General features: G+C 33.8%; 8 protein-coding genes across 11 annotated transcripts; 4 read left to right on the forward strand and 4 right to left on the reverse strand.

Annotated features, from left to right (window-relative positions):
• Positions 1–506: 506 nt before the first annotated feature.
• On the reverse strand, positions 507–1,999 carry LOC139102433 (uncharacterized). Its single transcript, XM_070656323.1, has 5 exons — positions 1,794–1,999; positions 1,654–1,691; positions 1,312–1,479; positions 1,116–1,206; positions 507–823 (listed from the first exon to the last, which is right to left on the reverse strand). Exons 1-5 carry the CDS (start codon positions 1,813–1,815, stop codon positions 774–776), a joined length of 369 nt encoding a protein of 122 aa, XP_070512424.1. The 5' UTR covers positions 1,816–1,999; the 3' UTR covers positions 507–773.
• A 124-nt stretch (positions 2,000–2,123) lies between these two features.
• LOC139102434 (uncharacterized) lies at positions 2,124–3,397 on the reverse strand. Its single transcript, XM_070656324.1, has 3 exons — positions 2,957–3,397; positions 2,486–2,752; positions 2,124–2,379 (listed from the first exon to the last, which is right to left on the reverse strand). The coding sequence occupies exons 1-3, from the start codon at positions 2,973–2,975 to the stop codon at positions 2,321–2,323; spliced, it is 345 nt and encodes a 114-aa protein (XP_070512425.1). The 5' UTR covers positions 2,976–3,397; the 3' UTR covers positions 2,124–2,320.
• An 845-nt stretch (positions 3,398–4,242) lies between these two features.
• Cpsf73 (cleavage and polyadenylation specificity factor 73) lies at positions 4,243–6,700 on the forward strand. The gene has a single exon (XM_070656332.1). The coding sequence runs from the start codon at positions 4,604–4,606 to the stop codon at positions 6,698–6,700; it is 2,097 nt and encodes a 698-aa protein (XP_070512433.1). The 5' UTR covers positions 4,243–4,603.
• Dnapol-theta (DNA polymerase theta) lies at positions 6,686–15,864 on the reverse strand. Of its 2 annotated transcripts, XM_070656327.1 has the most exons (21): positions 15,157–15,864; positions 14,812–15,042; positions 14,465–14,718; positions 14,267–14,399; positions 13,966–14,167; positions 13,687–13,882; positions 13,444–13,613; positions 13,112–13,379; positions 12,634–12,964; positions 12,410–12,551; positions 12,081–12,324; positions 11,848–11,989; positions 9,938–11,762; positions 9,642–9,847; positions 9,365–9,566; positions 9,107–9,288; positions 8,835–8,954; positions 8,421–8,759; positions 8,053–8,317; positions 7,751–7,968; positions 6,686–7,641 (listed from the first exon to the last, which is right to left on the reverse strand). In XM_070656327.1, the coding sequence occupies exons 1-21, from the start codon at positions 15,796–15,798 to the stop codon at positions 7,504–7,506; spliced, it is 6,450 nt and encodes a 2,149-aa protein (XP_070512428.1). In that variant the 5' UTR covers positions 15,799–15,864; the 3' UTR covers positions 6,686–7,503. The 2 variants fall into 2 exon arrangements, with proteins under 2 accessions (XP_070512428.1, XP_070512429.1); XM_070656328.1 differs by lacking the exon at positions 8,835–8,954 and having other exon boundaries at positions 6,687–7,641.
• Positions 15,865–15,952: 88 nt separating this feature from the next.
• On the forward strand, positions 15,953–20,468 carry Ints8 (integrator complex subunit 8). Its single transcript, XM_070656329.1, has 12 exons — positions 15,953–16,260; positions 16,369–16,789; positions 16,889–17,126; positions 17,210–17,446; positions 17,527–17,772; positions 17,898–18,147; positions 18,256–18,687; positions 18,788–19,042; positions 19,250–19,496; positions 19,689–19,807; positions 19,922–20,271; positions 20,329–20,468. Exons 1-12 carry the CDS (start codon positions 16,143–16,145, stop codon positions 20,446–20,448), a joined length of 3,033 nt encoding a protein of 1,010 aa, XP_070512430.1. The 5' UTR covers positions 15,953–16,142; the 3' UTR covers positions 20,449–20,468.
• Positions 20,469–20,721: 253 nt separating this feature from the next.
• Positions 20,722–23,063, reverse strand: Dnz1 (DNZDHHC/NEW1 zinc finger protein 11). The gene is made up of 5 exons (XM_070656336.1): positions 23,000–23,063; positions 22,591–22,832; positions 22,131–22,409; positions 21,521–21,679; positions 20,722–21,455 (listed from the first exon to the last, which is right to left on the reverse strand). The coding sequence occupies exons 2-5, from the start codon at positions 22,701–22,703 to the stop codon at positions 21,179–21,181; spliced, it is 828 nt and encodes a 275-aa protein (XP_070512437.1). The 5' UTR covers positions 22,704–22,832; positions 23,000–23,063; the 3' UTR covers positions 20,722–21,178.
• LOC139102446 (large ribosomal subunit protein eL21-like) lies at positions 23,062–24,286 on the forward strand. 3 transcript variants are annotated; one of them, XM_070656342.1, is made up of 2 exons: positions 23,062–23,154; positions 23,763–24,286. In XM_070656342.1, the coding sequence occupies exon 2, from the start codon at positions 23,777–23,779 to the stop codon at positions 24,254–24,256; it is 480 nt and encodes a 159-aa protein (XP_070512443.1). In that variant the 5' UTR covers positions 23,062–23,154; positions 23,763–23,776; the 3' UTR covers positions 24,257–24,286. The 3 variants fall into 3 exon arrangements, with proteins under 3 accessions (XP_070512443.1, XP_070512442.1, XP_070512441.1); XM_070656341.1 differs by having other exon boundaries at positions 23,097–23,236; XM_070656340.1 differs by having other exon boundaries at positions 23,102–23,167.
• A 278-nt stretch (positions 24,287–24,564) lies between these two features.
• Positions 24,565–27,475, forward strand: Pen (karyopherin subunit alpha). Its single transcript, XM_070656333.1, has 9 exons — positions 24,565–24,582; positions 24,664–24,725; positions 25,136–25,282; positions 25,422–25,732; positions 25,829–26,084; positions 26,157–26,295; positions 26,406–26,764; positions 26,844–27,176; positions 27,284–27,475. Exons 3-9 carry the CDS (start codon positions 25,217–25,219, stop codon positions 27,392–27,394), a joined length of 1,575 nt encoding a protein of 524 aa, XP_070512434.1. The 5' UTR covers positions 24,565–24,582; positions 24,664–24,725; positions 25,136–25,216; the 3' UTR covers positions 27,395–27,475.
• The last annotated feature ends 32 nt before the right edge of the window (positions 27,476–27,507 follow it).

The following is a 27,507-nucleotide window of genomic DNA, read 5'->3' on the forward strand; positions in this document are numbered from 1 at the left end:
GTCGAATATTATATCGGCTTATTTTGTCGACTGTTACATCGGCATCAAATTATACTGAATATTTCAACCTGGAAGACACATGGTTAGATCCGTGCTCGATATACGGTGCCGATTACGTTGACGAACAGCCTTCGTTTATGTACGCGATCTTTCTCTTTCTCCACGCTCCTTCACCACGATTTCTTCTCTTACAGACGTGCCCCTGGCAGAGAACGCGAAGGCGTTCAGACAACACATTTCCGTTCAATTTTCCTTAATCCTTTCGGTGTTATCGCTCATGAGGACACTCCCACACTAAACTCTATAAGCGAGGAGCGATGAACAATATTTAACGAGAGCTCTTTTCTGCGTCATGACTGACATAAGGCTTAAGAAAATAGTTCTCTCATTGGATATCAATTTGGCAAACTCTGTGCGCCAAATTAAAATTTTTTTACTTTTAAGAAATCCTAAAATGCTAGTCTTCAATGATATAAATTGAGATAATGATGGGAGTCAACCGACGCCGAATCAACATTTTATTTTTTAGTAATACATTACAATTAAAGTTTAATGAGATGAAATATGGCATGTTGGTATATTTCTAATTTAAATGTATCTATCTTAAATAATTTTAATACATATAGGTGGTTCAGTACATCACTTTTCAAACATAAAAATAATTTAAATATTGCACAGATTAGTGTAAAAATTATTATATTTCTTATACTTGCCAGTATTTCATTAAAATATTTATTTTGATAAATTACATTGCGTAATAAAAATTTTAATTGTTACCCAGCTCTACTTGTTGAACAGCGTCCATAGTAATTTAATGTCACATCTGTAAGTATAAAATATAATATATTGTAAGGTTTGTTAACACTAAGACGACTAAAAGTATTTGGAGAAAAATACAAAAGTAAATTAAATTAATTTGTTAATATAATAATCTCTGTTTGAACAAAATTTCATTAAAATAATCGACAATTTAAATATTACAGTAAGAATTTATTTTTAAAAGCATTGTTACAACGGTAGATAGTTTATTTTATTATCGTTATCACATATATATCTTTCAGATTGCATAATAAATGCATTTGTTAAATTAATAAAGTTTCTGTAAAGTATCTTACCTTTTCCACAACGTTGTGCACAACCCAATCCTCCTGGATTAGTATAATCAATTCTGTCGGTGCCACAAACAGGATTGTATTCTGGTGTCGTCTATGACAGAAGTGTCATCACATATTTATCATTAGAATATATTAAAATTGTAACTTTAAATAAAGAAAGCTACAATAATTTTAACAAAAGAGAAATTATAATTACCGGGCACTTCTGTAAGCAAGCATTATACAAGTCGTCAGGCAAAGGAACAGATGCTATAGTCGTTGTGGATGTTGAAGTAATTCTTTGTTTTCCATTAGGTTGTTCGGAAGCTGCTGGACCATCAAAGACGAAGCCATCTACTTGAGTTATAGATGCATTATTTGAATTCTATAAAATATTAACAATATTAAATAAATATTAAATAAAAGAAACTCTTAATGTTTTATTTTTACAATTATATATAATTATATTTTTACAGCACATTTAACAAGCAATATTAAATGTCTTGAATTGTTTAAATAATATAACTTGTCTTTTATTTAAAAGATGCAGTGTACTTGCCTGTGGAAATGTGACGGTGAGCAGCGGCAATGCGGCAACTGTAAGAATGATTCAACAAAATTGCACCGGTATTAAAACCAATTAATATATAAAAATAATATCTCACGTCATTCCTAAAGTATTTAAAGTAATTTCCATACTTAGCGACAAGTAAATCAACATTTTGCTGTTAATTCTATAAAAGATCACAAACTATCACTGTTGTATAACGTCTTAAATGCTTAAAATAATACTGAAGTTCGACAGTCCACTATTTGACAGCATCAGTTGCGCTTCTTTTTATAGAACTGGTTGCCAGCCAGCGCTCCTACCCGCGTAAGTATGCGCATAAATACCGAGCAAAAAGGTATTTCCCAATATAAAAGTATGACTTCACTCTATAATTGTCGAACTTCTTGTAAAAACAAAAAATAAAAAGATTGTACAGAGATTTGAATATGTAATACATTTTTAATAATGGATATATGTAAGACTGTAACATTAATCATATTTATTATTGAATAAATAAAAGATTATGATAATGATACCTCACAAAAGTTCATAAGAACATAAAAAAGCATATAAAGTGAACCAATTATATAACTTTTTCAAAATAAAAAAATCTTATTTATTTAAATCTATATATATTTGTTGACCATTTGCCGGCGACGATAGATCACACCAATATTCAATTACTGCTCTGTACAATGTATGGTTCACAAGCTCTTAACACTCTTATTCCAAGCCCTAAAAAATATTATCTTTATTACACAAGGCATAAAATTAAAAATAATTAAATAAAATTAATAAAAAATCAAATAATAAAGTAAAATAATATAGATTAATATATTACTTGGATTGCAATTTCGTGCACAGTTAAATCTACCCATATTCCAATAGGTAACGTTATCGGTGCCGCATATTGGATTGTATTCGGCAGTCGCAACACATGGACACGCAGTTGTAGTAGTAGTAGTAGTAGTAGTCGCAGTAGTACGTGGTGTGGTGTTACTTGATTCATTATTATCGAATAATATCGAGTCATTGGGGAGCCCGTTCGACTGGTCTCTTTGTGGGAATGCCAAGGCAACCAACCAAATCAGGGTCAATACGTAAATGACTATAAGTAAAAAAATAATTTATACACGTGCACATACATTTTATAAACTTTTTAACAAATTCAGAAACTCAGACTTAACAATTAAAGAATTATAAATCCATCTTGACATTAGATACTTTAACGACACTCTTAACAACGATGTAACATTTCAGATTTCATACATTAAAAAAAAAGAAAGTAATTAATAGCTAGTATTGTACTTACATGTAAAAAGGTATTTCATGATTAATTCCTGCAAGCAATCTGAAGAATACAAAGACAAAACGGGAGAGCACTATCCTTCAATCTCGAAACAGCAGCAAACTGACTCTCTTTACCGAGCTGTTTTTCGAGTTATACGTTTGTCCACTCTTATCTGCTTTCGACTCGTTTCCTTATATAGGAGAAAAAAACAAACAAGCGAGAAGCTGTAACCAGCTGGGGATATCCACATTGCGTATGTCATATTAACATCGGTTTCACGCATGTAATAACGAAATCATTCGCGGGACATCCCATTCTCGTCATGTGCAAATCGCAATAGCAAGGAAAACTAAGTCTCGCCAAGTTCCTGACGGACTCCCGGGTTCAAAATGTGCTTATCAATAACGTGCTTATCAGTAGCGCGCGTATTATGGTTTTTATAGGTTATAGCTCACGTTACTTAAATTGTCGACTTAAAACAAATAAATAAAAAACGTTTATCGATAAGTCAGCAAGTTTAGCTAACAATTATCTTTCAGCTGTAATTAAACGATGCACGTAAAATTATTATGATAATGTTTTCTGAGGCAAATAAAATAAAAATCTTGTTTACCTTGCAAAAACCGGATAATTGATCTTTATCAATTGCAAACTCGTTCAGCAAAAAAAAAGCACAAGTGGGAAAACTTCGAAAAGTGCAAGTAAAAACTTGTAAGATTCTTTCTTTATCGCTATGAATATTTATATAACATCCAGAAAGCCCATGGCCTTGGAATTGGACATTGAAACGCAGCGCGAGCATTATGAGCAAACCGTTTATCCATTATCTCTCCTTTTTTACTTACGTACGCACACAGAGATAGGTTTCCTGCACTTACGAGCGTCGTTCTTGAGAATGCAAAACGCATCAGCTCGTCGTAACGTGACGTCAGAACCGAGGAAAGCTGCATGAGATTTTCGCTATTTGCATTTTTGCGTAAAGTTGATTTTTTGAAGATGGGATCAATCTCCGATGAACTCCAGGTCGACGGGCTTCTCGAGTCTCTCTTCTCGTTTTTAGGTGTCTATATTTTGCACACGTGAGAAACAGATAAATAATTCGCTCATTAATTAATGATTCGCTGATGTTCCTGTTTTTCCTGATATTATTTATCATTATTTACCTTTGAAAATTTTGAGTGGCAAAGCGCGTTGGTATATTAACTTAATTATTAATAAATTAGATTGATGAATGGAGTTGACCCAGTAAGTTAATTATATATATATATATATATATATATATATATATATATATATATATATATATATATATATACATATACATATAATTCCTAATGAGCACTAATGAGTTACGTGACCAACTACAAAAATGTAATTGACAAATATTTCGGTACCACTAACGCCATCCTTTGGGGCTACGCGTAATCTAAAGTTTAACTACAGTATATACTGTATATACTGTAGTCTGACGACAGACCACGCGAAGTCACGCGGCCGGCTTGAGTGGCCAAGTTCAGTATTTAGCGGAATCTGTGTTGCTTGATAACCTCAAAATGCATACTGCTTAAAGTGCAGCTTTTCTCGAAAAGATTGTAATATATACAGTACGTTATAATATTAAAATAATGTAATAAAAAATAGTTACACTATCTTAAGAGAACTAACAAAATGTCAACGAAAAGAAAGAGCGACGGGCAGCTGCACCAGCAGCAGCAACAACTACAACAAGTCGTGCCGGCTGAAGAGAGCGATCTACTCTCGATCCGGCCTCTCGGCGCGGGTCAGGAAGTCGGCAGGTCATGTATCATGCTGGAGTTTAAAGGGAAAAAAATTATGCTCGACTGCGGCATACATCCCGGTCTCTCGGGGATGGATGCTCTCCCGTTCGTTGATCTTGTCGAGGCTGACGAGATCGATCTGTTGCTCATCTCTCACTTTCACTTGGACCACTGCGGCGCACTACCCTGGTTTCTGCAGAAAACGAGCTTCAAGGGTCGTTGCTTTATGACTCACGCCACTAAAGCTATTTATCGCTGGCTACTGTCCGATTACATTAAAGTGAGTAACATAGCTACCGAGCAGATGCTGTATACCGAGTCTGATTTAGAGACTAGCATGGATAAGATAGAAACAATAAATTTTCACGAGGAGAAGGATGTGTTCGGGATCAAGTTTTGGGCCTACAATGCAGGGCATGTTCTAGGCGCTGCTATGTTTATGATCGAAATTGCTGGCGTGAAAATTCTGTACACAGGAGATTTTAGCCGACAGGAAGACCGGCACTTAATGGCTGCTGAAATTCCAAACGTTCATCCAGATGTACTTATTACAGAGTCCACCTATGGCACTCACATTCATGAAAAGAGAGAAGACCGCGAAGGTAGATTTACGAATCTTGTTCACGAAATTGTTAACAGGGGTGGTAGATGTCTGATACCAGTGTTTGCTCTGGGAAGAGCACAAGAGCTTCTTCTTATTTTGGATGAGTATTGGAGCCAACATACAGAACTTCACGAAATACCTATCTATTATGCCTCTTCCTTAGCCAAAAAGTGCATGGCTGTTTACCAGACTTACGTAAACGCCATGAACGATAAAATCAGACGACAGATAGCCATTAATAATCCTTTTGTATTCAAGCACATTTCTAATTTGAAAGGAATAGATCACTTCGAGGATATTGGACCGTGCGTGGTAATGGCGTCGCCCGGTATGATGCAGAGTGGCTTGTCGAGAGAATTATTCGAGTCTTGGTGCACAGATGCGAAAAATGGTGTGATAATAGCTGGGTACTGTGTGGAGGGCACACTGGCCAAGACTATTCTATCAGAGCCAGAGGAAATTACAACTATGTCAGGGCAAAAATTGCCATTGAAAATGTCTGTCGACTATATATCGTTCTCGGCGCACACCGATTACCAACAGACATCGGAATTTATACGCACTTTGAAACCGCCGCATGTAGTGCTGGTACATGGCGAACAGAATGAGATGGGCCGACTGAAAGCGGCGTTACAACGGGAATACGAGGATGATCCCAGCACCACCATGGAGATACATAATCCACGAAACACAGTCGCGGTGGAGCTCTATTTTAGAGGCGAGAAGACTGCCAAAGTGATGGGCACACTGGCCATGGAGACGCCTAAACCAGGGCAAAAGTTATCCGGCGTCTTGGTCAAGAGAAATTTTAATTATCACATGCTAGCCCCTGGCGATTTATCAAAATATACAGACATGAGTATAGGTCAAGTAATACAGCGGCAGAGCGTATACTTTTCTACATCTTTACCTGTACTGAAACACCTGCTTACGCAAATAGCCGGCAGTCTGGAAGTCGTAGATGACAAGAAGTTAAGGGTATTTAAGAACGTTGACGTTACGATCGACGGCAAAATCATCACAATGGAATGGATCGCAACACCGGTGAACGACATGTACGCTGATTCCGTTCTCACTGCGATTCTGCATGCCGAGATGACGGACCAATCGCCCGCCAAAGTGTTGCCTGCGCCTACCAAAATGGACAGGATGCACTTCAAGGAGTGCCTCATCGAGATGTTGCAGGAAATGTTTGGCGAGGATTCCGTGCCTAAAATATTCAAAGGCGAAAAACTCTACGTCACGGTGGACGGTAAAAAAGCGCATATTGATCTGCTTAACTTAGAAGTAACTAGCAAAGAGGACGAGACTTTTCAACAAATAGTGCAAACAGCGGTAACGAAATTGCATCAATCGTTGGCACCGCCTTGCGATGTAATATAGCGCAGATAAATATTTCTACAGGTATTGTAGTACATTTTTTTTTTTTTACTTTCATATTCAATTATATATTTATTCTTCTGGAAACAATACTGCGCTTTGTATCCTACATTGTAATTTTTTAACACCTTATTTTATCCAACGTAAAGTGTTTACAATAATCGTCATATTATTGTAAAGATTATATATTAGAAGACCATCATTTCGTACTGTCGTATCAACGAATAAAGTCTAAGATTATTTCATTAAAAAAAATAATTATATACTCTTAAGAAATATATTCAAAATATTTTTATATTGAATAGGTATTGCAGTTTCTTTTTTCCTCTTTTGATTTTTGAAGAAATATAGATGTAAGAACTGACCAAAAATATTACGATCTATTTTATAAACTATACAATTGCTTTTATAATATATGTATGTTGATTTCTTTTTTTTTTTTTTTCTTATTCACGACAACAGCAAACAATATAAAAAAAATAAAGTATTTTTACTTTTAAATACTAACATGATTCGATTACAAGCTTCGATATAATAACAAATTTTTTTTTTAATATAGAAAAATATTGGATTCTACTTATTTATAATTTTTTTAATTGCTATTTTCTAAAGTACTATATGAATAATACGAATTAAAAGAATTAAATACTATTACACGATTCCCGTAAATAAAAATAACGCACGTAAAATATGTAGTAAATGGCACGATCTACGAATAATTAAACTAATAAATTAATAAAAAGAATTAATAAAAAAACAGCGATTCGATATTAATGAATAACTCGCTACGTGATTAAAAAAGTCTACTAAAATTGATAATCGCTTAAATCTCCCCATGCAGGACCAACTCTGATTTTTACCGGCAATGGCACAGTAAGTTGGCACACGTTTTCCATCGATTCTTTAATTATAATAGCAACTTCCTTTAAATCTGCTACACAGACCTGAAATTATATTAAGAGATTTTCTATTTTGCATGTAAAGTATCTTGTAAAACGTTACGATACCTGAATAATTAAATTCATAATAAATATATCTGGATATACTACTTACTTCGTATAACAATTCATCGTGTAACTGTAAAACTAAATAGCCACCTTTTTGTTGCAAATTGCTTCGTAATCTACGCGTGGTATGTACGTCTGGAAATATCATAGTCGCATCCGGAAAGTAGCTCCTTAATTTGCTCTCTACACCTATCATGGCCTTTTTGACTATGTCCGCGGCAGAACCTTGTACCTTCGTATTAACAGCTTGTCGTTCTGCTTGCGCTAAAATCCAATAAAAATACACAATTTGTGAATCATTCACGACAAGCAAGCAAAATCCGATACGTGATGGCGATTAATAAATACCTCTCGTAGATGATTTTGTACTTTTTAAATCTGGAAACTGTCTACGTCTTCCAAGTAGCGTCGTCACATATCCATCGCGATGTGTTTCTTCTAGTACTTTATTTAACCATTTATATATACCAGGATATGCATTCATGAAAGATTCTAAAAATTCCTGAGCTTCGGTTTCACTAATACACAAACTTTCAGCTAATGATTTTACTCCCATGCCATAAATCATGCCATAGCACAACTGTTTGACGCGTTGACGCATTTCATTAGTTACCTATACATTTTTTTTGCAATTAATATAATATCGATAAATGTGTAAAATATTTAAAAACAACCAATTATAATATAAATATGTCAATTATTATATTAGTGAATACCTGTTCTTCTTCTATACTATTCCATTTGGCAGCGATACTTTTAAAAATGTCACTACTCTCCTGCCTCATAATTTTGCACAGTATCGAATCTTGTGAGAAATGCGTCAACAGGCGTAATTCGAGTTGACAATAATCAACGGACAACATTATGTTGCCTAAAGCTGGTACAAATGCCATTCTTACGCTTATAACGAAATTATTATCCACAAAATAAAAATCCTTTGGCACATTTTGCAAATTTGGTTCGTGCATCGAGACTCTTCCGGTCACTGTGCAAGTGATGCAATTGCTACGAATACGAGAATCTTCTTGGGCTAAGCTTAACAATGGATATATCATCTACAGACAAAAATATATATGGTAAAATATAAATTTAATCAATTTGTTTTAATATATTTTATTTTTATTTTTTACTTTTGTTTTCGTTGAATTTAATTTCCGCCAAGAAATCACCAAGGATGATATTGGATTATCACACTTTTCCAAAACAGCCTTGCTTGTACTGATCTTTTTATCTTTATATAATCCTAATACCTATATGAGACACATTTTATATTTATACACATATAAAATATGTGTTATATAGATATTAAGATTATATAAAAATCTATTTAATAAGTGTAATATAATAATATATATACATATATATTTATGTACAATATATTTAAATATTTAATTTCACAAACCTGTCCGACTTCTTTAGACGACGAAAAATTAAACTTTCTTCCTGCTAAATTATAAGCCTTCGTTTCTAAGGCTTGCATTTCGTTTGAAATAACTGATGCCAACTCTTGTAAAGATTTTAAATTTATACCAATTCCTGATAATTCCATACAAGCTAAAATTATTATTATTTTCATTTCTACTTCTGAAAATAAATATTAATAAATGTTCAATGTTACAGATTCAAGAGATATACGTATTTTACTGAACTTTATATTTACCTCTAAATGTATAAAGAAGAACAGGATTAAGTTCTTCTAATTTATACACGATGTTGTCCATCATGTGCCATGTAAGAACAGCTTCTGCCGCTGATCTAAACTCGCCTGGGGAAGAACTTTGCGTATCCATTCCAGGTCCAGCATAATAATATGATTTTATACGTTTCATTATAAAGCTTCCTTGTGGAAAGTATTGCATTACCTATATTTGGAATTGAATAAATGCATATTATTGTTTCTCTGATCATTGTTTAAAATAGAATAGTTAAAACCATACCATTTCGTTGAAATTTTTTTCCACATCATTGGTGTATACCCAGTGTGCAATCACAGGATCAAGAAATCGACACCTAGCAGCAATTCCACAGCATTGGTATAAAAGTTTATATACGTCCTTTATCGCAAAGCATTTTATATACAAAGTCGTACTATAAATTAATTCTTTCAACAGAGCTATCTGTTCTTTTCCAGAGACTTTTGATTCTAAGATAATTATAATACTTATATTAAAATTAAATATAATGATAGATAACTTACGTAATTAAACTCATTGAAAAAACATGTCCACATTACCTTGCGAGTTGCCGAAAGAAATGTAGTAAGCGATATTGCTTTCCCATGATATCGCAACGCCACGAATTTCTTTATTTCCATGCGTATAACTTCCAGATCTTCTAGTTTTTTTAATCCTTTCCGTGTTAGAGGTACAAATCTTTGAGCCTATATTATTTGCATTATCTGTCCATGTGTCACAATGCAATGCTAACGCGATATTTTGCTTCTTTAATACTTCGCGTTTGAATAGATTAAAAGTCGCTCTATTGTTTGCTATTTTTACGATGTTCAAAGTGTTCCAATCCACCGTTTCATTCGACAAATGTTTTTTATCGTACGTTATATTGTTTGCATTTGACTTCGTATTTTTAATTATATTATTTGATTGCATCTCGTGTTGCTTTGTGTTAAAAGTAAATTCCAGCGAATTATTTATCTCCTCGTCAGAATTATATGTAATGCCGTATTCGGAACTGCACTTCTGCTGTTCTTCTTTTTCTTTTTTTATTTTATCCTTCGATATTTTTTCAAGAGAAGTTAAATGATTATTTGTTTCCATTGCTGTACCTTCGGCAAGTTTTTGAGAACGCAATTTACGTATTTTTTCCAATGTTGTTCTCGTTCGACTTTTGTTACTGCTAAAGGGAGATTCAAAATGCTGCGAATCAACAATAAAATCATCTGAATCAGATTTATTTGATTCCATGGACATTTCCTTTACTTTTGCCAGCTTGGGTTTCTGTGGCACCGCTTTCTTCTTAATTGTGACAGGTTTTTTAACATCCGCTTTTCTTTGCATACCGTCTTCACTGTTTCGTATGTAGGTTTTTGTATTTTCTAACGCAGATACATTTGTATTTCCGATGTTTCTAATTTTAGAATTACAAATTTCTTCTTTGGATCGCATTATATTTTGATCTTGAGCTATCTGTTTTGCCAATCCTTCGGAATTATTCCACGAATCGTCACCCCAAGACGATACGCTGATTCTGGATTGCAAATTAGTTACATCTATATCTTTCGCATTATTTTCTTGACATTGCATTTTGCAGATTTTTAAACTTGTACATTGTTTTTGCAATGTACTCGCAGTGTTTAATTCATTGGTGTGTACTTTTAAATTCAATTCCATCGGATTCATATTTTGCTCAAGCATATCGCACATTTGAGTGTCAAGATTCAAACTGTCGTCGAATAAACTCGGACTCCTTGAATAAGAGTCTATATGTATTTTGTCTTTGTCTATTAAATGTTTTATCTCATTTTCATTGTTCTTTGTCAAATTGTTACTCTTTATTTCATTTACGTCGATAATTTTGAATTTATTATCGGATATATCGTTAACGATCAAGTTGGATTTTTCTAAATTTTTATTGCTTCTTTTTATCTTACTGCTCTCATCAGTCAGAGAAGAATTTTTCTCTTTTTTAGGTGCTCTTGGTGATTCGTCATTTTCTATTATATCGGGAGAACTTACGTAAAGCGAAGTATATGAAGCGTTATTAATTTCAGAAACTTCAAATGACAAAGTAGCTTCATTTAAATGTTGATTATTTAATTCAAGTACTTCTTTTTTATTTAACGTGTCAATTCCACTTAATTCTTTACGTGTATCAAGTTTCAAATTGTCGTCTTTTTGATTTTCGTTACTCACAGAGTTTTCAGTTGTCGAGTTTTTTATAGACGTGTTCATTTTTATAGATTTTGGACTTTTTATATCCAAATCCATCTGAGTGTTTTTCTTCTTTACGTCAGATGTATTTTCAACATCTTTTTCATACATATTTACTTGTAGCGACCGTTCATTTTGCTCCCATGGCATTTTTTCCAATCCCAATTGTTTCTATAAATAAACATTACATTATTCTAATAAATGATACAAAGAGAAAAAGAGAGAAAGATTTTTTTTATTTAAGAATTGTTTAAACCTGAATTAACATGCGCGCTTCTTGAACCAGTAAAACTGCAGCTTGTTGAGGTGTAAGACCATCTCTTCCAGTGACAAATACTGTCCTTATTTTATTTCTTTTCTCCATCTGAAACGCATACTCGCCTTCGTATTCTTTTTCGCTAAAAATATGTGCAAAAAGTCAGCAATAATAAGATAATTACTAAGAATCAGATATACATATATGTATATTAAAATTAATAAGATTTGCACCTTTCAAAAGGAAGAGCATTATAAAGCGCACGTTCAACATCAAGTTCATTAGCAACAGCCAAATCTGTTACAGTTTCTATTCCTTGTTTATACAGGCTTCTTGCTCGCAAACCGTTTAGCATTGGTAGACGCAATAAATCTAACAATTCTCTACTGACGCCAAATTGTAATCTTGTTTGAAATTGACTAACTAGTAATTCCATACAATCCCAATTTAATTGCTTACAAAATTGCGTAACCATACCTAAAATTAATACATGCTATAGAAAATTATTTATAGAATAAATAAACGTATCATTACATTAGCCTATTTGCGTTAATTGTTTTACCTGCGTATGTGGCAGCAGATTGTTGTAAAGTTTGCAATACTCCGCGGCAACACTTGTATTTTTTACAAACCGCGTCAAGTGACATTTCTTTCACCAAATCATGCAGCGCTAATGCGCTGTAGAATCTCCTATGTATATTTAACTGCAATATAAAATATTCGTATTATTTTTTATTTCAATACGGAGTTTGTACATCAACATAGGTGTTGTTTGCATTTAATTACCGATTTTCCGGATTTAACAATTCCTTTAATAGCTGATAACACAAAGCGCTCTTCCACTCCGACGAGCTTTCCAACTCTGCGTTCGCTCTCTGACATGGTATTCCATAATTCATACAACGTCATCCAATCGACATTTCCAATTTGACATCCGGAAGAAAGTGGAGTTACTAAGTATATTACGTGCAACTCCGTGTCTAATACGAAACATCTTCGTGCTTTCTGCAGTTCTTCAAATAGAAATAATCCTTCTCTAGGAGGTATAGACGCGGCCAAACATGCTTTCCCCAGCGGTGTTGCTATCCACCTAGATTCCCGCTCTGTAGTTTGTAATCTGTGGTCAAATAATAAAATCATATAAAATATTTTTAATAGCTTGAAAAAATTATTTTAATTAATATATTTAATTCTTTTGTTATTAACTTTTATTAAACATTTAATGTTTCTACGGAAACAAATGTAACAAATTAATTATACTTACAATAATAATTCGTTGTTTAATAAAAATGTTATTGCTTCATTGGAAAACATTTGTATATCAGATTGTTCGTTTAAACTTAGCAAAGTACAATTGATATACAATTCTAAATCTTTATATGTACGTAAAACTTCACTAGCTATCGCTTCTAAGAGTGCTCTTATTAACAATGCGGAATCAGTGAGACAAGATTCAATTGGATTCAGAGCTGCGGCAAGTAACGACGTAGCTGCTTTACGTTCGTTTGAATGACATATTAGAATACTTTCTCCTGCAAATAAATATGACAAGTTAATTGCGTCACAAGTTCGTCGCTTCGTTCTGATATTTCTTACCTGCGCTGTCTTTTCCCATACGGCCGGCGCGTCCGATCATTTGTTTATAAGTTAAACTGTTCAATAAATTACCGCCAAATAAAGGTGATCTTATAATTACTCTTCGCGCAGGTAAATTTACTCCGCTACTTAATGTTGATGTTGCTATGAGAACTCTCAAAGATCCCGTTCTGTAATGCCGATTTAAATATTATACAAATACGCACAAAAAATGTACAAATTAATTTAAGATACAATTATTACCTGAAGGCTCCTTCTATAATATCACGTTCGTCCATCGTAAGTCCAGCGTGATGAAACGCAACACCAAATGAAATCGTGTTTTTTAAAATGTTATCTAAACCACTTGGACTGCGTTTTAATTGTTCCAAAGTTTCATAAATTAACGTAGAATTAATTTCTTTTTTTAATATTTCACCAAGCTTTGCATTTTCAGAACCTATTTGCAGATATAAAAATTATGCTTTAATAAAAAAAATAATTTAATATTTACTTAAAGTAAAAATAGTAATTAAAGTAGACCTAATTTAAAGATAGCTGTAGCAATTTGTTCTGCCAATTTTTCACACCATTTTTTTGTAGGGCAGAAAATTAACACACTATGACCGGTGCTTATTGTCTCAATGCAAAGCTGCAGTACATTGTCGACATCCACTTTTAATTCCTGCAATTCTGTTAATTGTCTGACAAGATTCCATTTATTGTCATATATATTTGCTCCTATCTGTATAAGTAAAAATTTGTTAATAACGCAACAGACCTCTTAAATGTCTTAATAAAAATAAAGATAAAAATAATTTATATGTTTACCTTGTAAACTTACCTTGCAATATTCATTTAAAGGCACCGGTCGAAATTCAGTCTTGTATAGTTCCGCGCTTAGCCAATTGGCTAGCAAAGTCAAGTTTGGTAATGTGGCCGACATACCAATCAGTTGTATGTCAATAGCATTGTTACTAAAATATTAAATTATAAATACTCCCAGTACGGCTAAAAATTACGATACAATCATGAAACTCACTGGAGAGTCATATATTTCAACTTTGTCAGAAGCAACTCCAAGAGATAGCCGCGATTGGGATCACCGAGTAGATGCAATTCGTCTATTATCACAGCTCCCAAGCTACTCAAATCGTTTTCCTCCATTAAACGATTCACTAAAGAGTTTGCCTTTTCTATAGTGGCTATTGCAACTTGAGTAGCAGCAAATCCTCCAGGTGGAACGTTTCCTCCCATAAATCCCTCTACTCTTATTCCAATATCAGACAATAAATCCTAAAAATAAAAGTGTTATTTATTTTTCTTATAAAAAATATTTTGCAACTTGAGACTTAAATAATAATTTGTTTTCAATATAGATTTACTTACTTGAAAGTAATACATTTTTTCTCTAACAACAGAAACAAATGGCAGAATAAAAATTACTTTCTTGTTTCTTTCTAAAACCGTTTTAAGTAAAATAATTTCAGCAACAAAAGTTTTTCCTGCTGAGGTAGGTGCAGAATATATGAGATTCTTTCTTTCTTGCATTACTAGGTGGTTTGACAAGCATTCCAATTGCCATGGAAACATACTTTCTACCCCACGGGCAATGTATTTCTGAAAAATAATAATTATAAAAATTACTAATAAACATTTAAAAGTGGTGAACACATTATGACATTTAATTAATATTACACAAAACAAACTGCATATAACCGAATAAATAAATACTTGTAACACATTCGGCGGTAGGTTCCACGATGCTAATTTACAACGATCCTGCGTACAAAGAGGTGGGGATGAAATAACAAAATCCAAATTTTTCCGGTCATCGGTAGAATCAGCGATCGATGAGACTCCATTGCTGCATACACTTGTTGCATCTTGTGCGTTAACAACTAATTTATTTTTAGATAGACTCCTTGTATTAGGTCCATCGTACTTCTCCAGACTATTAATTATGCCAGCACGACGTTTCTCTTTTAAATTGATATCGACTTTTTTTTTTTTAATCTTAGGGTCGCTCCGATTTTTTTGAGACGTTAAGTGCCCTTTTCTCTTCAACACGCTCGAGACCGAAGAGACTTTTTTCTTGCCGTTGGTCTGCGAAAGTATAATGCTGTCCTCGAAATGTATTGCGTTCTTGTCTGCCGTTCTTTCCGCGCGGAAATCAGCTAAGGCAGATCTGTCCATGTTATTTTCCTTGCTTGTTAAATGCGAGAACGTTAAAGTTGACTCAACATATTTTCCCAGATCACTGACATTTTCTTCCCGCACGGAGGCTTCACTTTCGGCTTGATTTTGAAGAATTTGATGCCTTTTTTCTATATCTATGCAAGCTAGTAGAGTATTGTTGCCGAAAGATTGCATCATTCCGTCGCTCTACTTTTGTGTGACTTTTGTGGCCATTGCCGGTGACTGCCGGCTGTTACGGAGCCGGACCTTTAAATTATTTTCCTATGCGAGTGGTGCCGCCGGTCAACGTCAAAATTTAAAAAACCCTAGGCTTTAATCGAGCAAAATTCAAGAAAACGGAGCAATCTCACACTTCATAATCCATGCTTGTTCATGTAACAGCAGTTCAGACTCTTCGGAGTATTATGTTTGTTTATTATACTACATACGTACAGTGTGCACGCACGATATTTTAGCACGTTTAAAACGTAGTACTGAATTAATTAATTAATTACTAATATATTAATGATAATATCGGCGTGATGGATGTCGATCTGCTCAGACCGGGCACCGTGCCAATTTCACCGGACACAATACTGTGGTTCGAATTCTTATTGAATCCTTCATTGCTGCAGAAACACCTGTCAAAGCCTTTTCCAGGTAAAGAATGAATTCTAACTACGCGGAATTGAAATATTCCAGCAATATCAGTATTATAATGTTAAAAATTCTTTGCTTTACCTCAAATAAAAGTCTTTTGATTTTCAGATCCATCACCCACAGACCTGATAATAAAATTTATAACGATTAATTCAGATCAAAAAGAGACCGAGTCTAAGGTTGTGATCGATGTAGAACTTAATGAGGTCAAATCTAATGGTATTAACAAATGGTCTCATAGAAACTTAGCTCTAAAGATACTTTCTTTAAAAGTAGCAGCTTACCTCAAGTGGGACTTGGATGTGTTAGAGAAAAAATTACCTTTACCAATACAATTGACATTGCTACAAGATTTATTTTACATTGTTGCGGATGTCTTAGTAGAAATTCCTATAATTCCGGAATTTTTTATGGAAACTGCTTCAGATCAACTCTTATTTACCTTGGTTTTATATCACAGATGGCATCTGAGAGCAATTATTTGCCGGGCTCTCAGCAATAAACAACCAAAGCAGCAGCTACTTCACATGTAAGATTTATTATATGAGTTATATGTTATTAAGATAATGAAATTGAAATATTCTTGTTTCACTACAAACTGTAAATAAAATATATTATTGTAAATTAGACCAGGTACTCAGGAATCAACATATGTACCTCCAGGTATTGTAGATGATGTTATTAGAAAATTAGAAGTTCATGTGCCAAGCAGTGTAAGTGCTCTAAACAATGTTTTACAAATGACTGATATAAAGCCGAAAGTACTGTCCTTTGATACTTTTCGAATGCTGACTGAAGATAGCACAGAGATTAAGCAAAATTGGGAAAATATGTATTTAGTGAATATAGACGAGTTTAAATGTCAGGTATGAAACTTTTTTATGCTGGATGCTGCTACCTTGTTAATATTAACAGGACATAATAAAAAAAATGTTAATTTACTTTTCAGATACATTATGATCTTGCAATGTTCCATTTATTGAGAGAAGAGTATCGAGATGCTAAACACCATATTAAACGAGCGAAGGAGTTGTACAGTAATTTTAACTCGACAGAAAATTTGATGTACTGTAAAGTGCAAAAGGAATTTTTAGAAGGCTGTTGTTTAGCGTGCGAGGTACCGCTGGAAGAAATCATGCCTAGTCTTACACAGCGTTTGCACGCCTCCATTAAAGATCAATACACTGTGGGTATATTTTTTTTGCTATATTTATGACGTGTTTTGTACTATTGAATATTATATATTCACACATGCAAAATCTGTAGAATATATTGCAGATTTTGCAAGCAGATAATATTTTCAGGGAGATACCGCAAGTTTATAGAGATAATTTGGAGCTAGATGTGCAAGGTGGATTGGTTAACAGAAAATTTGTGGTTGCTCGAGATCTCCTGCTGCAAATAGAGTGTTTGAATCTCGTTAGGAAAATCCTCGATGACAGTATAATTTTGGGTGATTATGTAACTGAAATTAAAGCAGCTGGGGCGAAGGGTCTGGATATCTTATTCTGGGTAAAAATAATCTCTATTTATATTTTTCAATTAATAAATAATCCTGTTACCAGCAAAATAATTTTTTATGCTTATTATAATATGCGAACTAATAATAAAATTATTATTTTGCTATTTTGGGCTAGGCTTTAGAAAGCGTCTTGGAAAAAGCAACAACTATGGATAAAAAACGAATTTCACGTTATCTTCTTTATCTTATAAATACTGCTAATGTAGAAGGACTTGCTTCACGGGTATTCAACGATCCTTCTTACGCACCGTTATTCGATGAAACTGAACTCGCTACTCTTCAACAAGCAGCTATTTGTGATGAAATAGAACTACCAAATTTATTGCTACATAACGACTGGGGTATTCCATCTGTACCATATATACGTAAGTATATGTTGTTACGGGATTGAAGAAAATATCATTAAAATATTTTTTAATAATTAAATTAAATATTAAAATATTAACTAAAGCTTTTTTGTTGAAAACTTGTAGAAAAATCGAGGATTGAAATATTCGAATTAGAACAAAAGTTATTAGAGTCGTACAATCCTAGTGTAATTCGTGAAACATTGATTCAACTGGATGGAAAACATCGAATGAAAACCTCTCATATTGTAAATGACTGTTGGGAGTTGCCACTTCCATTGCGGAGTGCAGTAATAGCCGTTCCGAAAGGCTTTATTCAAGATTATTCGTATATTATGCTCGCAAAGAGTCGAGAATTAGTGACTTTTAAAAATTTTAATAATGCCATCGAACTTTTCAAGGTATTGGATAAAGATTTACAAGATCATGTAAAAAGCGGCAATGGCGGGAATAGTGGCGGAAGCTCGTCAATCTTGAAATTGTGCAAATTAGCAAACTGGGAATGTCTGCTTGTCGAAATATGGAAATGCTTTTATACTTGGCCGATAAAAGACGTTGGTACGTATATAAAAAAAAATAATTAATAGTTTGTAAAAAATTTTGCGACGAATTTATAATAAATTACTTGCAATTTAGTTGTAATAATATTACTTTTTAGGTGAAGTACAGAGTATGATTGTACGGAGTAAACAGTGTCTTGGTGCATTACAAGGATCCGATCAGTTAATTCCACGACAAGAAGTAATAGAATACTGTACTGTCTTTCTCTTAAATGTAGGTGAATGGGATTATCTTACTAGTATGGAGAAACGTTGGAGTTACACTGAATTTGCGTCTGTCATTAGTAGCGTTTGTCAAGATATCGTCAAGTACAAAGGAACCCGAAAATTTCCGCGGGACGCATGGGATATGAGTATGCCATATTTATAGCCACGTATAGAATTTTTACGAATATAATATATCGATTTTTGCAACTAATTTAATTGTATATTTGTAAAAAAAAAAAATAAATGTTTATTTTAAGGGAAGAACAGTTTTCCTTGAAGTAAACATTTATCAAAAAAAAAAGAAAAAATCCTAAAATTGGTTTTACAAAATAAAATCATATTTTTTTTTTTAGTTCTAACAGCATTTGGTCCTACTAGGGATCAATCTCAAAAACGCAATAGTAGTGGCAGCAACAGCTCAAGTTCTACATTAAAAGATATTGCTGCTAATATTGCTCTCACACTTACTCGATTACGGGAGCCTACAGTCCTCACTGTGGTGATCTCGTTATTGGCTCGTTTGCGTAATGTTTTGCGCGACGAGTCTAGTTTGGAATTACACACACAGTACTTGTCCCTTTGGCCTGCCGGAGTACCAAAGTACGTAATCATTTGTATTATATATTTATCACAATACATTTCATCATATAAAACTCGTAATAATATATTACACATATTTCTACACGTTAACAAATTTAAATTTGAATATTTAATATTACCACAAATATATGTTGTAACTTGGCAGTATACATATTTGCTGTATTAATAAATTATAAAAATAAAAATTTGCAGTGCAAATTCATATAATATCAGATACATTGGAGAATTATTGTTTCAATTGCTAACACAAGCTTTGAAGTATCACCCCTGCAATGTTCCGTGGTTGAGGCTAATGGGTGATCTCAATTTCGGTATGTATTATCTTTTCAAATATCATATATGATACCGTTTTTTACCATGCGTATTGTTGTATGTACAATATATTTGTATTATATGTTTAATATCGTTTTATTAAATTTTTCTAGTTTTGAATTACTATGAAAGTGCAATGAGATACTATTTGGATGCAATCATGGTGGCTAGCGATTTATTTAGTCAACCCATACCACGCGCACAAATAGACGATCTAGTTTATAGAAGGATGATAAAATGCTGCGCTCATTTACAGTGCTATACTCAAGCGGCTGTGCTCTGTCAATTTTTGGAGGAAGTAGATTATTCCTTGGCGTTTAAAATGGCAGCCAGCGACCAAAAGAGCTGTGCCGTAGCTGATGCTATGGATGCGTATTATCATTGCATTTGGGATACCACGATACTCGAGTATCTCGTACAATTACACACGAAGCGTGGAGAACATCATAGAAAGCAACTCGCGGTAAGTAATTAAATTTCTTTAAACATTTCTGTTACCTAAAAAAAATTTATTTTGCAGATTAAAGTTATCGGTTTGCTAGAGTTAAATTCCAACAACAATGAAGAGATTCAAAGAGAGGCTGCCAATATTCGTAAAGCTAGATTTTTAAGAGCATTAGCAAAACAATACGTTTATTAAAAGGATCATCTCGGGTATTTAAAAAACATTACATTTACACGTTAAGTATTTTTTACACGTTAATGTATCATTGCGTTATATATATATTGTAATATACATATATAAGAGCAATATATATTAATTACATATTAATAAAGCTTTTTCGTCAAATTAAACTAACAATTTTATTTTCTATAATACTACAATAATTCTTGCAGCGAATAAATTTATTAGGCGAGGATATACGGTTCCTAGTAATAATTATCTTAAATTAAAGAATTACTGTTTACTGTATCACTTTGGAGCATCACTTATATTTATATATTTTATCTTTAAAAGATAAAAAATTAAATTATTAAAATAATGTCAATTACATTTCCATGTAGTGTTATCACACATAAGTCAACATAAGTAATAATCATATATTAATTAAAGCTATTGTTTATCCCTAGTATAAATAAATCTGTACTTATATGTATATACTATATATAATTATATAGTGATTAATATATTTATAATATACATTAATCTTAATATGTATAATAAGAATAAATGTTTATATATTATTATTTCCATGCTGTAGAAATATTATAGCTACAAATTTCAAATATATATTATGTTAATTATTTGTATAAAGATTTAAGATACTAATACAAGGAATAAATTCCTCTAATATATTGTTATGTAAAAAAATAATATAAAAAAAAGAAATACCGCTTTATGTGCAGACACATTCGATTTATATATTATCTCAAACCTCGTGGTCAATTAAATACGCGTCTTTTCTAAAAGAATAACGCGGTGGATTGTGACAAGGTAGCAACCAAAATATTGGATGGCTCCTTCCACATACTTGAGATAAGAGCGTAAACGTTCGTGGTGTATTCTTATTATAACGTTGTTGTATACCTTGGACGCGTTCTATAGCAGTTTCATCGCCTAGAATCGCTTGAAACTGATCAACTAGAATTGCTATGACAAACATACCAAATAAAGCTGCCTCCAAAACTAATATCACACAATGTAAACTGCAAAATATATCCGTTAGTATTTTATTTATCATAAACTTCTCATAAAAATGCTAAGTACATACATGCGATTTTGCTTGATGGCAATATCATTATTGCACTGTGGGCAGTCATAAATCCAGGACGTAATAACCAAAATAATAGCGTAAATAGCTAGAGCACCAACATATACCAGAAATTGTATAAAGTACTTTTGATTCCTCTCTCCAACGCAGTTATTAATCCTTAAACGTTCAGTTGTAAAATTTTAGTAAATCCACACTCTTTATATTGTTAGACCCGCGATGGACGTACCCTGAGGCTCGCGATTTTCGCGAGCTAAATCTTGATCGGCGGGACGACGCTCTTTGACGACATTTCCCGTCGTCAAAGTTCGATCCATCAGCTGTTTGTTGATGGATCGATCACGACGGCTGACTTCGGCGACAGCTTCGATCGAGAACGGACGCGCAACCGAGTCTCTTTTTTTTCTTTTCGCAAGAAAAAAGTGTTCCGTTTTTTCTCGTGCGTGAGTGCGGGAGTACGCGGCGCGCGCGAGAAAGAATTTACGAGAACGTGACGGTAGAAGCTCTTCAGAGTTTAAGCGGACGCGGGCGCAACAATATGTTGAACATTTTTATAAGATTATTTTAAAAAACTAAATATTAATCTTTTCTTATCACAATTCGTACTTACCATGGACAATGATGATCCATTCTTCTGATGCAACGTTTACAAATTCTGCAATGATGCGCTCTAGGTGGCCTGTATGTTTCACATCTAGTGCATACCGTCCAATCGTCCTTCTCATCCTCGTGATCATCACTTCTTCCAGAGACATGAATATCAGAAAAGTCCATTCTGCTTTGTGGTAAGGGTACTATACCTGGATCACTGCAGACGGCTTTCAAATGTGCCATCATTAGAAGTAGTACAACAGTGTTAAATGCTATTACATGGAAGGGACACCATAGGCTGCAAACAAAAAAAAAACAATGTTAGTAAAAATATCTCATGAAAAGATCGCGATAAATGAGCAAAAAGCCATAGAAAATAAAAACGTAAAATGTCGTATAAAATGTAAAAAAAATTTAACAAGGTCCAAAAATGTTTGCAATGATAATTTCTACTATAAACAAATAATTGTTGTGCCAACCTGTCTTGCATGGTATGCAACACGATCCATCGTACCACGACGTAGTCAGCGTAGAAAACCGCCACATAGGTAACGATGATGCATACGATACCACAGGGATCTCTGACGAACATTTTTCGTTTTCGCTGACGGCACGTGGCGATTAATATTGCAGTTCCTCATCACTGTGCGCACAAATGTCATGTCAACTGCATACGGGACGGCAGCATTATTCAATCCAATTCGATAGCAGTTGATCCAGCCTGCAAGTTATCTTTCGTTAGTATCAATCAATGAGTCGATGCGCGATCCATGTGGAACTGTTGATCCCGCCTGACAAGCTTCGGAGAAAGCGAGAACGAGGAAGCTTTGCTCCCTTTTGATTTAAAGGGAAATAAACTTGAGATGTGAATCAGAAACGAAAGCCAACCTGTCAAACGTGAACGGTACTGCTAGAAGTCGCGATCAACCTTACTTACGCCACTTCGCGGAGTGTAGCGCTGCCGTCGTTTACGTCGGTACCGCGCGAACTCGCGCGTCGCTGCTCTCGAATATTTTTTCTTTTTTATGGCAACGACGATAGACGTGAGTTCCTTGTGTACATTTGTTAATATTTGAGAATTTATTTACTGCAATCCGAGCCAAGATTAAAATAATCCACCTCCACGTATGTTGAAAATAGACATTCCGCTTTCGATTGGTATTACATGATCGCCTTCAGCTCGATTGAAACATTAAAGATTTAATCTGGTTGATTTTAGCGCAAAGCCACGTGCTATTTTGCATATCACATGTTCAACATACATTTTACTTTTAACAATACGTTTTGTCGTTAAGTCATTCGTCTTTTATTACATACATTATCATGCGACACGCAATATGTAACTGTTATAAGATATAACTCTGTAAAATTAACTGCTATTAAACCTAAATAAAAAATTGTGAAACATTTTAGGTTTGGTTTTACTACAAAATTGGTTGAAACTTGTTAAATGACGAGAACATCTGTTACTATCAAGAGGAAAGAAAGTTATTCTTTTTGTTGCAACTTTTGATTATTAATAACATTTAATTATACTCGAAGTAAATATAGTGAAATAATTTTATTTTTTGAAGATTGGAATTGCGACATTTTCATATACCGTTTGTAATTTATTTAACCAATTTTGCATAATATTTTTGTTCTTTTACAGACTGATACATCGTCATGACGAACTCGAAGGGTTACAGACGCGGCACAAGGGACACGTTCTCTCGCAAGTTCCGCAAACATGGCACTATTCCATTGTCCACATACATGAAGACGTACAAGGTTGGCGATGTAGTGGACATTAAAGGGAACGGTGCTGTACAAAAGGGGATGCCATACAAGGATTATCATGGGAAGACCGGCCGTGTGTTTAACGTGACGGCACATGCCCTAGGAATTATCGTGAACAAGAGAGTTCGCGGGCGCATCATTGCTAAGAGAATCAATGTGCGCATTGAACATCTGAGTCATTCCAAGTGCAGAGATGACTTCGTTAAGCGTGTCAAAGAGAACGAGAGAATTAGGAAAGAGGCGAAAGAGACAAATATTCGTGCTCAGCTTAAGAGACAGCCCGCTGAACCTTCCAAGGCTCACATTGTATCAGGACGAGAGGCACCTATCTTGCTTGCCCCTATTCCATACGAATTTATTGCTTAATATATTGAATAAACTAAGTTTTACAAAGTACATTTATTATTCTCAATTATTTTATTCACAATAGTAATTTAATCGTCGATCGCTTTCCCTTCTCCCAACTTCACTCAACGAAGCATTGGGCGCGTTCAGCAAAATAACCGCTTAGTGAGCTCTTGCATCTAATTGAAACATTCTTTAAGATCTGAAGATATTCACTAATCAGATGCAAGAGCTCACCGAACAGTTGTTTCGCTGAACGCACCAATTTCCTCTGGCGTAAGTTCCAAAGTTTTTTTATGGGTTTTGGAACCCACAAACGCAACTTGCCTTCACGAGATATAAACAAGGTAACGGTTTTTTTGTATTTCCTTTTTATTTACTTTCTAGAGTAATATATGAGGGTTATTTCTTAAACTTGAGTTTCTCAGCAACGCAGAACGGACACATTCAAACGGAGGTATACCCAGAAGAAGCCTGGCTGCAGCTTCAGGTAATTATAACGTCAAATAATTAGTGGTGCTATTATGAATTAGAACCGATTCACGCAACTATAATTGAGAGAATCTTAATCATGGTTATTAAATCGTAAATATCTAATTGCTTATTGCGTAGAACTGTGGAATAAATTTGATGTTTCGATTATCACATTTTGTGTCTTGAAGATATCTTAATGCACGAATTTTTTTTTCTTATTAAGCAAATATGAATTTTGATGAGATTAATTAGGAACACGTTTTTTTGGAATTGTGTGTTAAGTTTAACGGCGTCTCGCGTAATAAGAGGCACGGTAGTGCGCTGTGCCTATACTTGGCGCGAGGCAGTACCGTGCCTCTTGATATAGTGTATATTTTACATATTCTAACTGGTTACTGATACTTATTATTTGAATCTTTTCTTTAGATATTTGCACAAGAGGAATTGATAACATATCGAAATAAATTAAAACTATATCGTTTTTTACTTAAAGACAACTGCGAAACAATGCCTTGTCGAGATGAACGCGGCAATAATCGCATGGCAAATTTTAAATTTAATAATAAACACGAAGTAAGTATATTATTCTCTAATTTATGTTTAAAAAAATTTTAATAATTATTAAAGTTTTTTTTTTAATTAAAATTAAAGATATCATTAAAAATATATATCAGAAAGCTGCATTTATATTTTTTATCTTATTTTATATCAGGAGGCACGTAACAGAAGGACTGCCTTGTCAGTAGAACTTCGTAAAGCGAAAAAAAATGATCAGTTGGCAAAACGGCGTAATCTCAACACAGATGAAGAACTAAATACATCAGATAATGCTGCTGTATCCACTTCTGCTCTTTCTATAGATGAAATTTTAGATCTTATCTACTCATCAGATGAAGCATCGCAATTATTAGGAGTTCAAACCTGTAGAAAATTATTGAGTCGAGAAAAAAACCCTCCTATAAATGAGGTGATAGAAAAGGGCATAGTACCGCTCTGCATTAAACTCTTGGATAACGATCACAAGTATATTTACGAAAATTTAAAATATGACTTATTTCGTTTTTCTTTTCACATATTTACAAATAAGACATAACCGTTTGTTTTTATGTTTCTGTGTAGTGTTCTCTTGCAATTTGAAGTAACATGGGTATTAACTAATATAGCTTCGGGCACATCTGAACAAACTCAATATGTTGTGAAACATGGAGCAATAGCAAAATTAGTGAACCTGCTTAAAGTTGGATCACCTGTTGTTACCGAACAAGCAGTTTGGGCCTTGGGAAATATAGCAGGAGATGGACCATATGCTCGTAATCTTGTTCTTTCACATGATGCCTTACCTCTTTTGCTTGATTTAATTAAACCAGATATCTCTGTAAGTAAAATTTTTTAGCTACATTTGTTCTGTTTTCTTATCGCTGTTTTCTAATAATAATAAAATATACAGATATCGTTTATGCGCAACATTGTGTGGACTTTATCCAATTTGTGTCGAAATAAGAATCCACCTCCGTCTTTTAACTTGATTAAGCCTGTTCTACCTATATTTAATCGTCTACTTAGTTATACAGACCAGGATGTACTCGGTAAGACATTTATGTTTCTTTCTATGCATCTAAATTATCTACATTTTAAGCATTTTACAAATTACATAATTTATTCTGAATCTGAGATCTAATACTATTATTTCTTCTAGCCGATACTTGTTGGGCGCTCTCTTATCTCACTGATGGATCTAACGATAGAATTCAAGCGGTAGTAGATACTGGCATTATACCGAAACTCGTTCAATTACTGACGCTGCCGGAAGCCGCTATTCTTACACCAGCATTGCGTACAGTTGGAAACATAGTGACCGGTAACGATGCTCAAACGGACGCTGTGATTCTTGCAGGAGGATTAACACATCTTGGTGCCTTATTGCGGTATCACCGCAGCAATATCGTGAAAGAAGCTACTTGGGCAATCAGTAACGTTATGGCTGGTAACGCAAACCAAATTCAGCATGCGATAAATGCTGGTCTATTACCACCGTTGATAGAAGTGCTTCAGCTTGTAAGTGTTTATGTATAAAATTGGTGTTAAACTTTTTGCTACAGAATAGATACTGAGTAGAAATAAATATATGTTTTAGGGAGATTATAAAGCGCAAAAGGAAGCTGCTTGGGCTGTAACTAACTTAACAACAGGAGGAACGATTCAACATTTAACTGAATTAGTAGGAGCAGGCGTATTACAACCTTTTTGTAACTTATTGGAGGCAAAAGACTGGAGTATTATTATTGTTGTCTTGGATGGTTTAACTAATATCTTACATGCCGCAGACAACATCGGACAAATGGATAAAGTTGCCATTATGATCGAAGAAGTCGGAGGATTAGATAAAATATCAGCTCTTCAACATCATCAGAATGAGCAAGTTTATCAGAAATCAATGGCTATACTCGATGCATATTTCTCTTCAAAGGTTTGTACATTTCTTTTGTTCATAAATCAAAATTAATGAGTAGTACTACAATAAAACCATTATTAATTGAATTTTTTTTATCAAATAAAACAAATTATCTTTTTTAGGACGAAGAGGAAGAACTTACTTCTATGGTGGTAAGTAGCGAGAATATTGATGGAGAGATTGAATTTAATGCGTCGCAGGATTCGGCGGCAGAGAATAGATTTGAATTTTAAAATATTAATTTTTGTATAAAAGTGTGTATTAAATATTATTATGTACTCTTTTTTTTAAATAAAATAATGATGAACATTCTATTATTATTTTATAAATCTATTGAAAGAGAAAC

This window comes from Cardiocondyla obscurior, linkage group LG05 (genome assembly GCF_019399895.1).
Source record: "Cardiocondyla obscurior isolate alpha-2009 linkage group LG05, Cobs3.1, whole genome shotgun sequence".
Classification (NCBI taxonomy): Eukaryota; Metazoa; Arthropoda; class Insecta; order Hymenoptera; family Formicidae; genus Cardiocondyla; species Cardiocondyla obscurior.

Bases quoted from the DNA above. Each gene is read 5' to 3' on its own strand.
- LOC139102433 (XM_070656323.1), bottom strand. From the start codon at position 1,815: ATGTTGATTTACTTGTCGCTAA. The intron at 1,692-1,793 runs GTATGGAAATTA...TCATTCTTACAG, and splicing joins GTTGATTTACTTGTCGCTAA to TTGCCGCATTGCCGCTGCTC. The intron at 824-1,115 runs GTAAGATACTTT...TTATACTTACAG, and splicing joins TGCACAACGTTGTGGAAAAG to ATGTGACATTAAATTACTAT.
- LOC139102434 (XM_070656324.1), bottom strand. The intron at 2,380-2,485 runs GTAATATATTAA...AATATTTTTTAG, and splicing joins TGCACGAAATTGCAATCCAA to GGCTTGGAATAAGAGTGTTA.
- Cpsf73 (XM_070656332.1), top strand. From the start codon at position 4,604: ATGTCAACGAAAAGAAAGAGCGACGGGCAGCTGCACCAGCAGCAGCAA.
- Dnapol-theta (XM_070656327.1), bottom strand. From the start codon at position 15,798: ATGATGCAATCTTTCGGCAACAATACTCTACTAGCTTGCATAGATATA. The intron at 9,848-9,937 runs GTAATGTGGACA...TAATTATCTTAG, and splicing joins TTCTTTCGGCAACTCGCAAG to AATCAAAAGTCTCTGGAAAA. The intron at 7,642-7,750 runs GTAAGTAGTATA...ATATAATTTCAG, and splicing joins ACGATGAATTGTTATACGAA to GTCTGTGTAGCAGATTTAAA.
- Ints8 (XM_070656329.1), top strand. From the start codon at position 16,143: ATGGATGTCGATCTGCTCAGACCGGGCACCGTGCCAATTTCACCGGAC. The intron at 17,127-17,209 runs GTATGAAACTTT...TTTACTTTTCAG, and splicing joins TAGACGAGTTTAAATGTCAG to ATACATTATGATCTTGCAAT. The intron at 19,808-19,921 runs GTATGTATTATC...AAATTTTTCTAG, and splicing joins AATGGGTGATCTCAATTTCG to TTTTGAATTACTATGAAAGT.
- Dnz1 (XM_070656336.1), bottom strand. From the start codon at position 22,703: ATGTTCGTCAGAGATCCCTGTGGTATCGTATGCATCATCGTTACCTAT. The intron at 22,410-22,590 runs GTTGGCACAACA...TTTTGTTTGCAG, and splicing joins TTGCATACCATGCAAGACAG to CCTATGGTGTCCCTTCCATG. The intron at 21,456-21,520 runs GTATGTACTTAG...TATATTTTGCAG, and splicing joins GCCATCAAGCAAAATCGCAT to TTTACATTGTGTGATATTAG.
- LOC139102446 (XM_070656342.1), top strand. From the start codon at position 23,777: ATGACGAACTCGAAGGGTTACAGACGCGGCACAAGGGACACGTTCTCT.
- Pen (XM_070656333.1), top strand. From the start codon at position 25,217: ATGCCTTGTCGAGATGAACGCGGCAATAATCGCATGGCAAATTTTAAA. The intron at 25,733-25,828 runs GTATATTTACGA...GTTTCTGTGTAG, and splicing joins CTCTTGGATAACGATCACAA to TGTTCTCTTGCAATTTGAAG. The intron at 26,296-26,405 runs GTAAGACATTTA...TATTTCTTCTAG, and splicing joins TACAGACCAGGATGTACTCG to CCGATACTTGTTGGGCGCTC.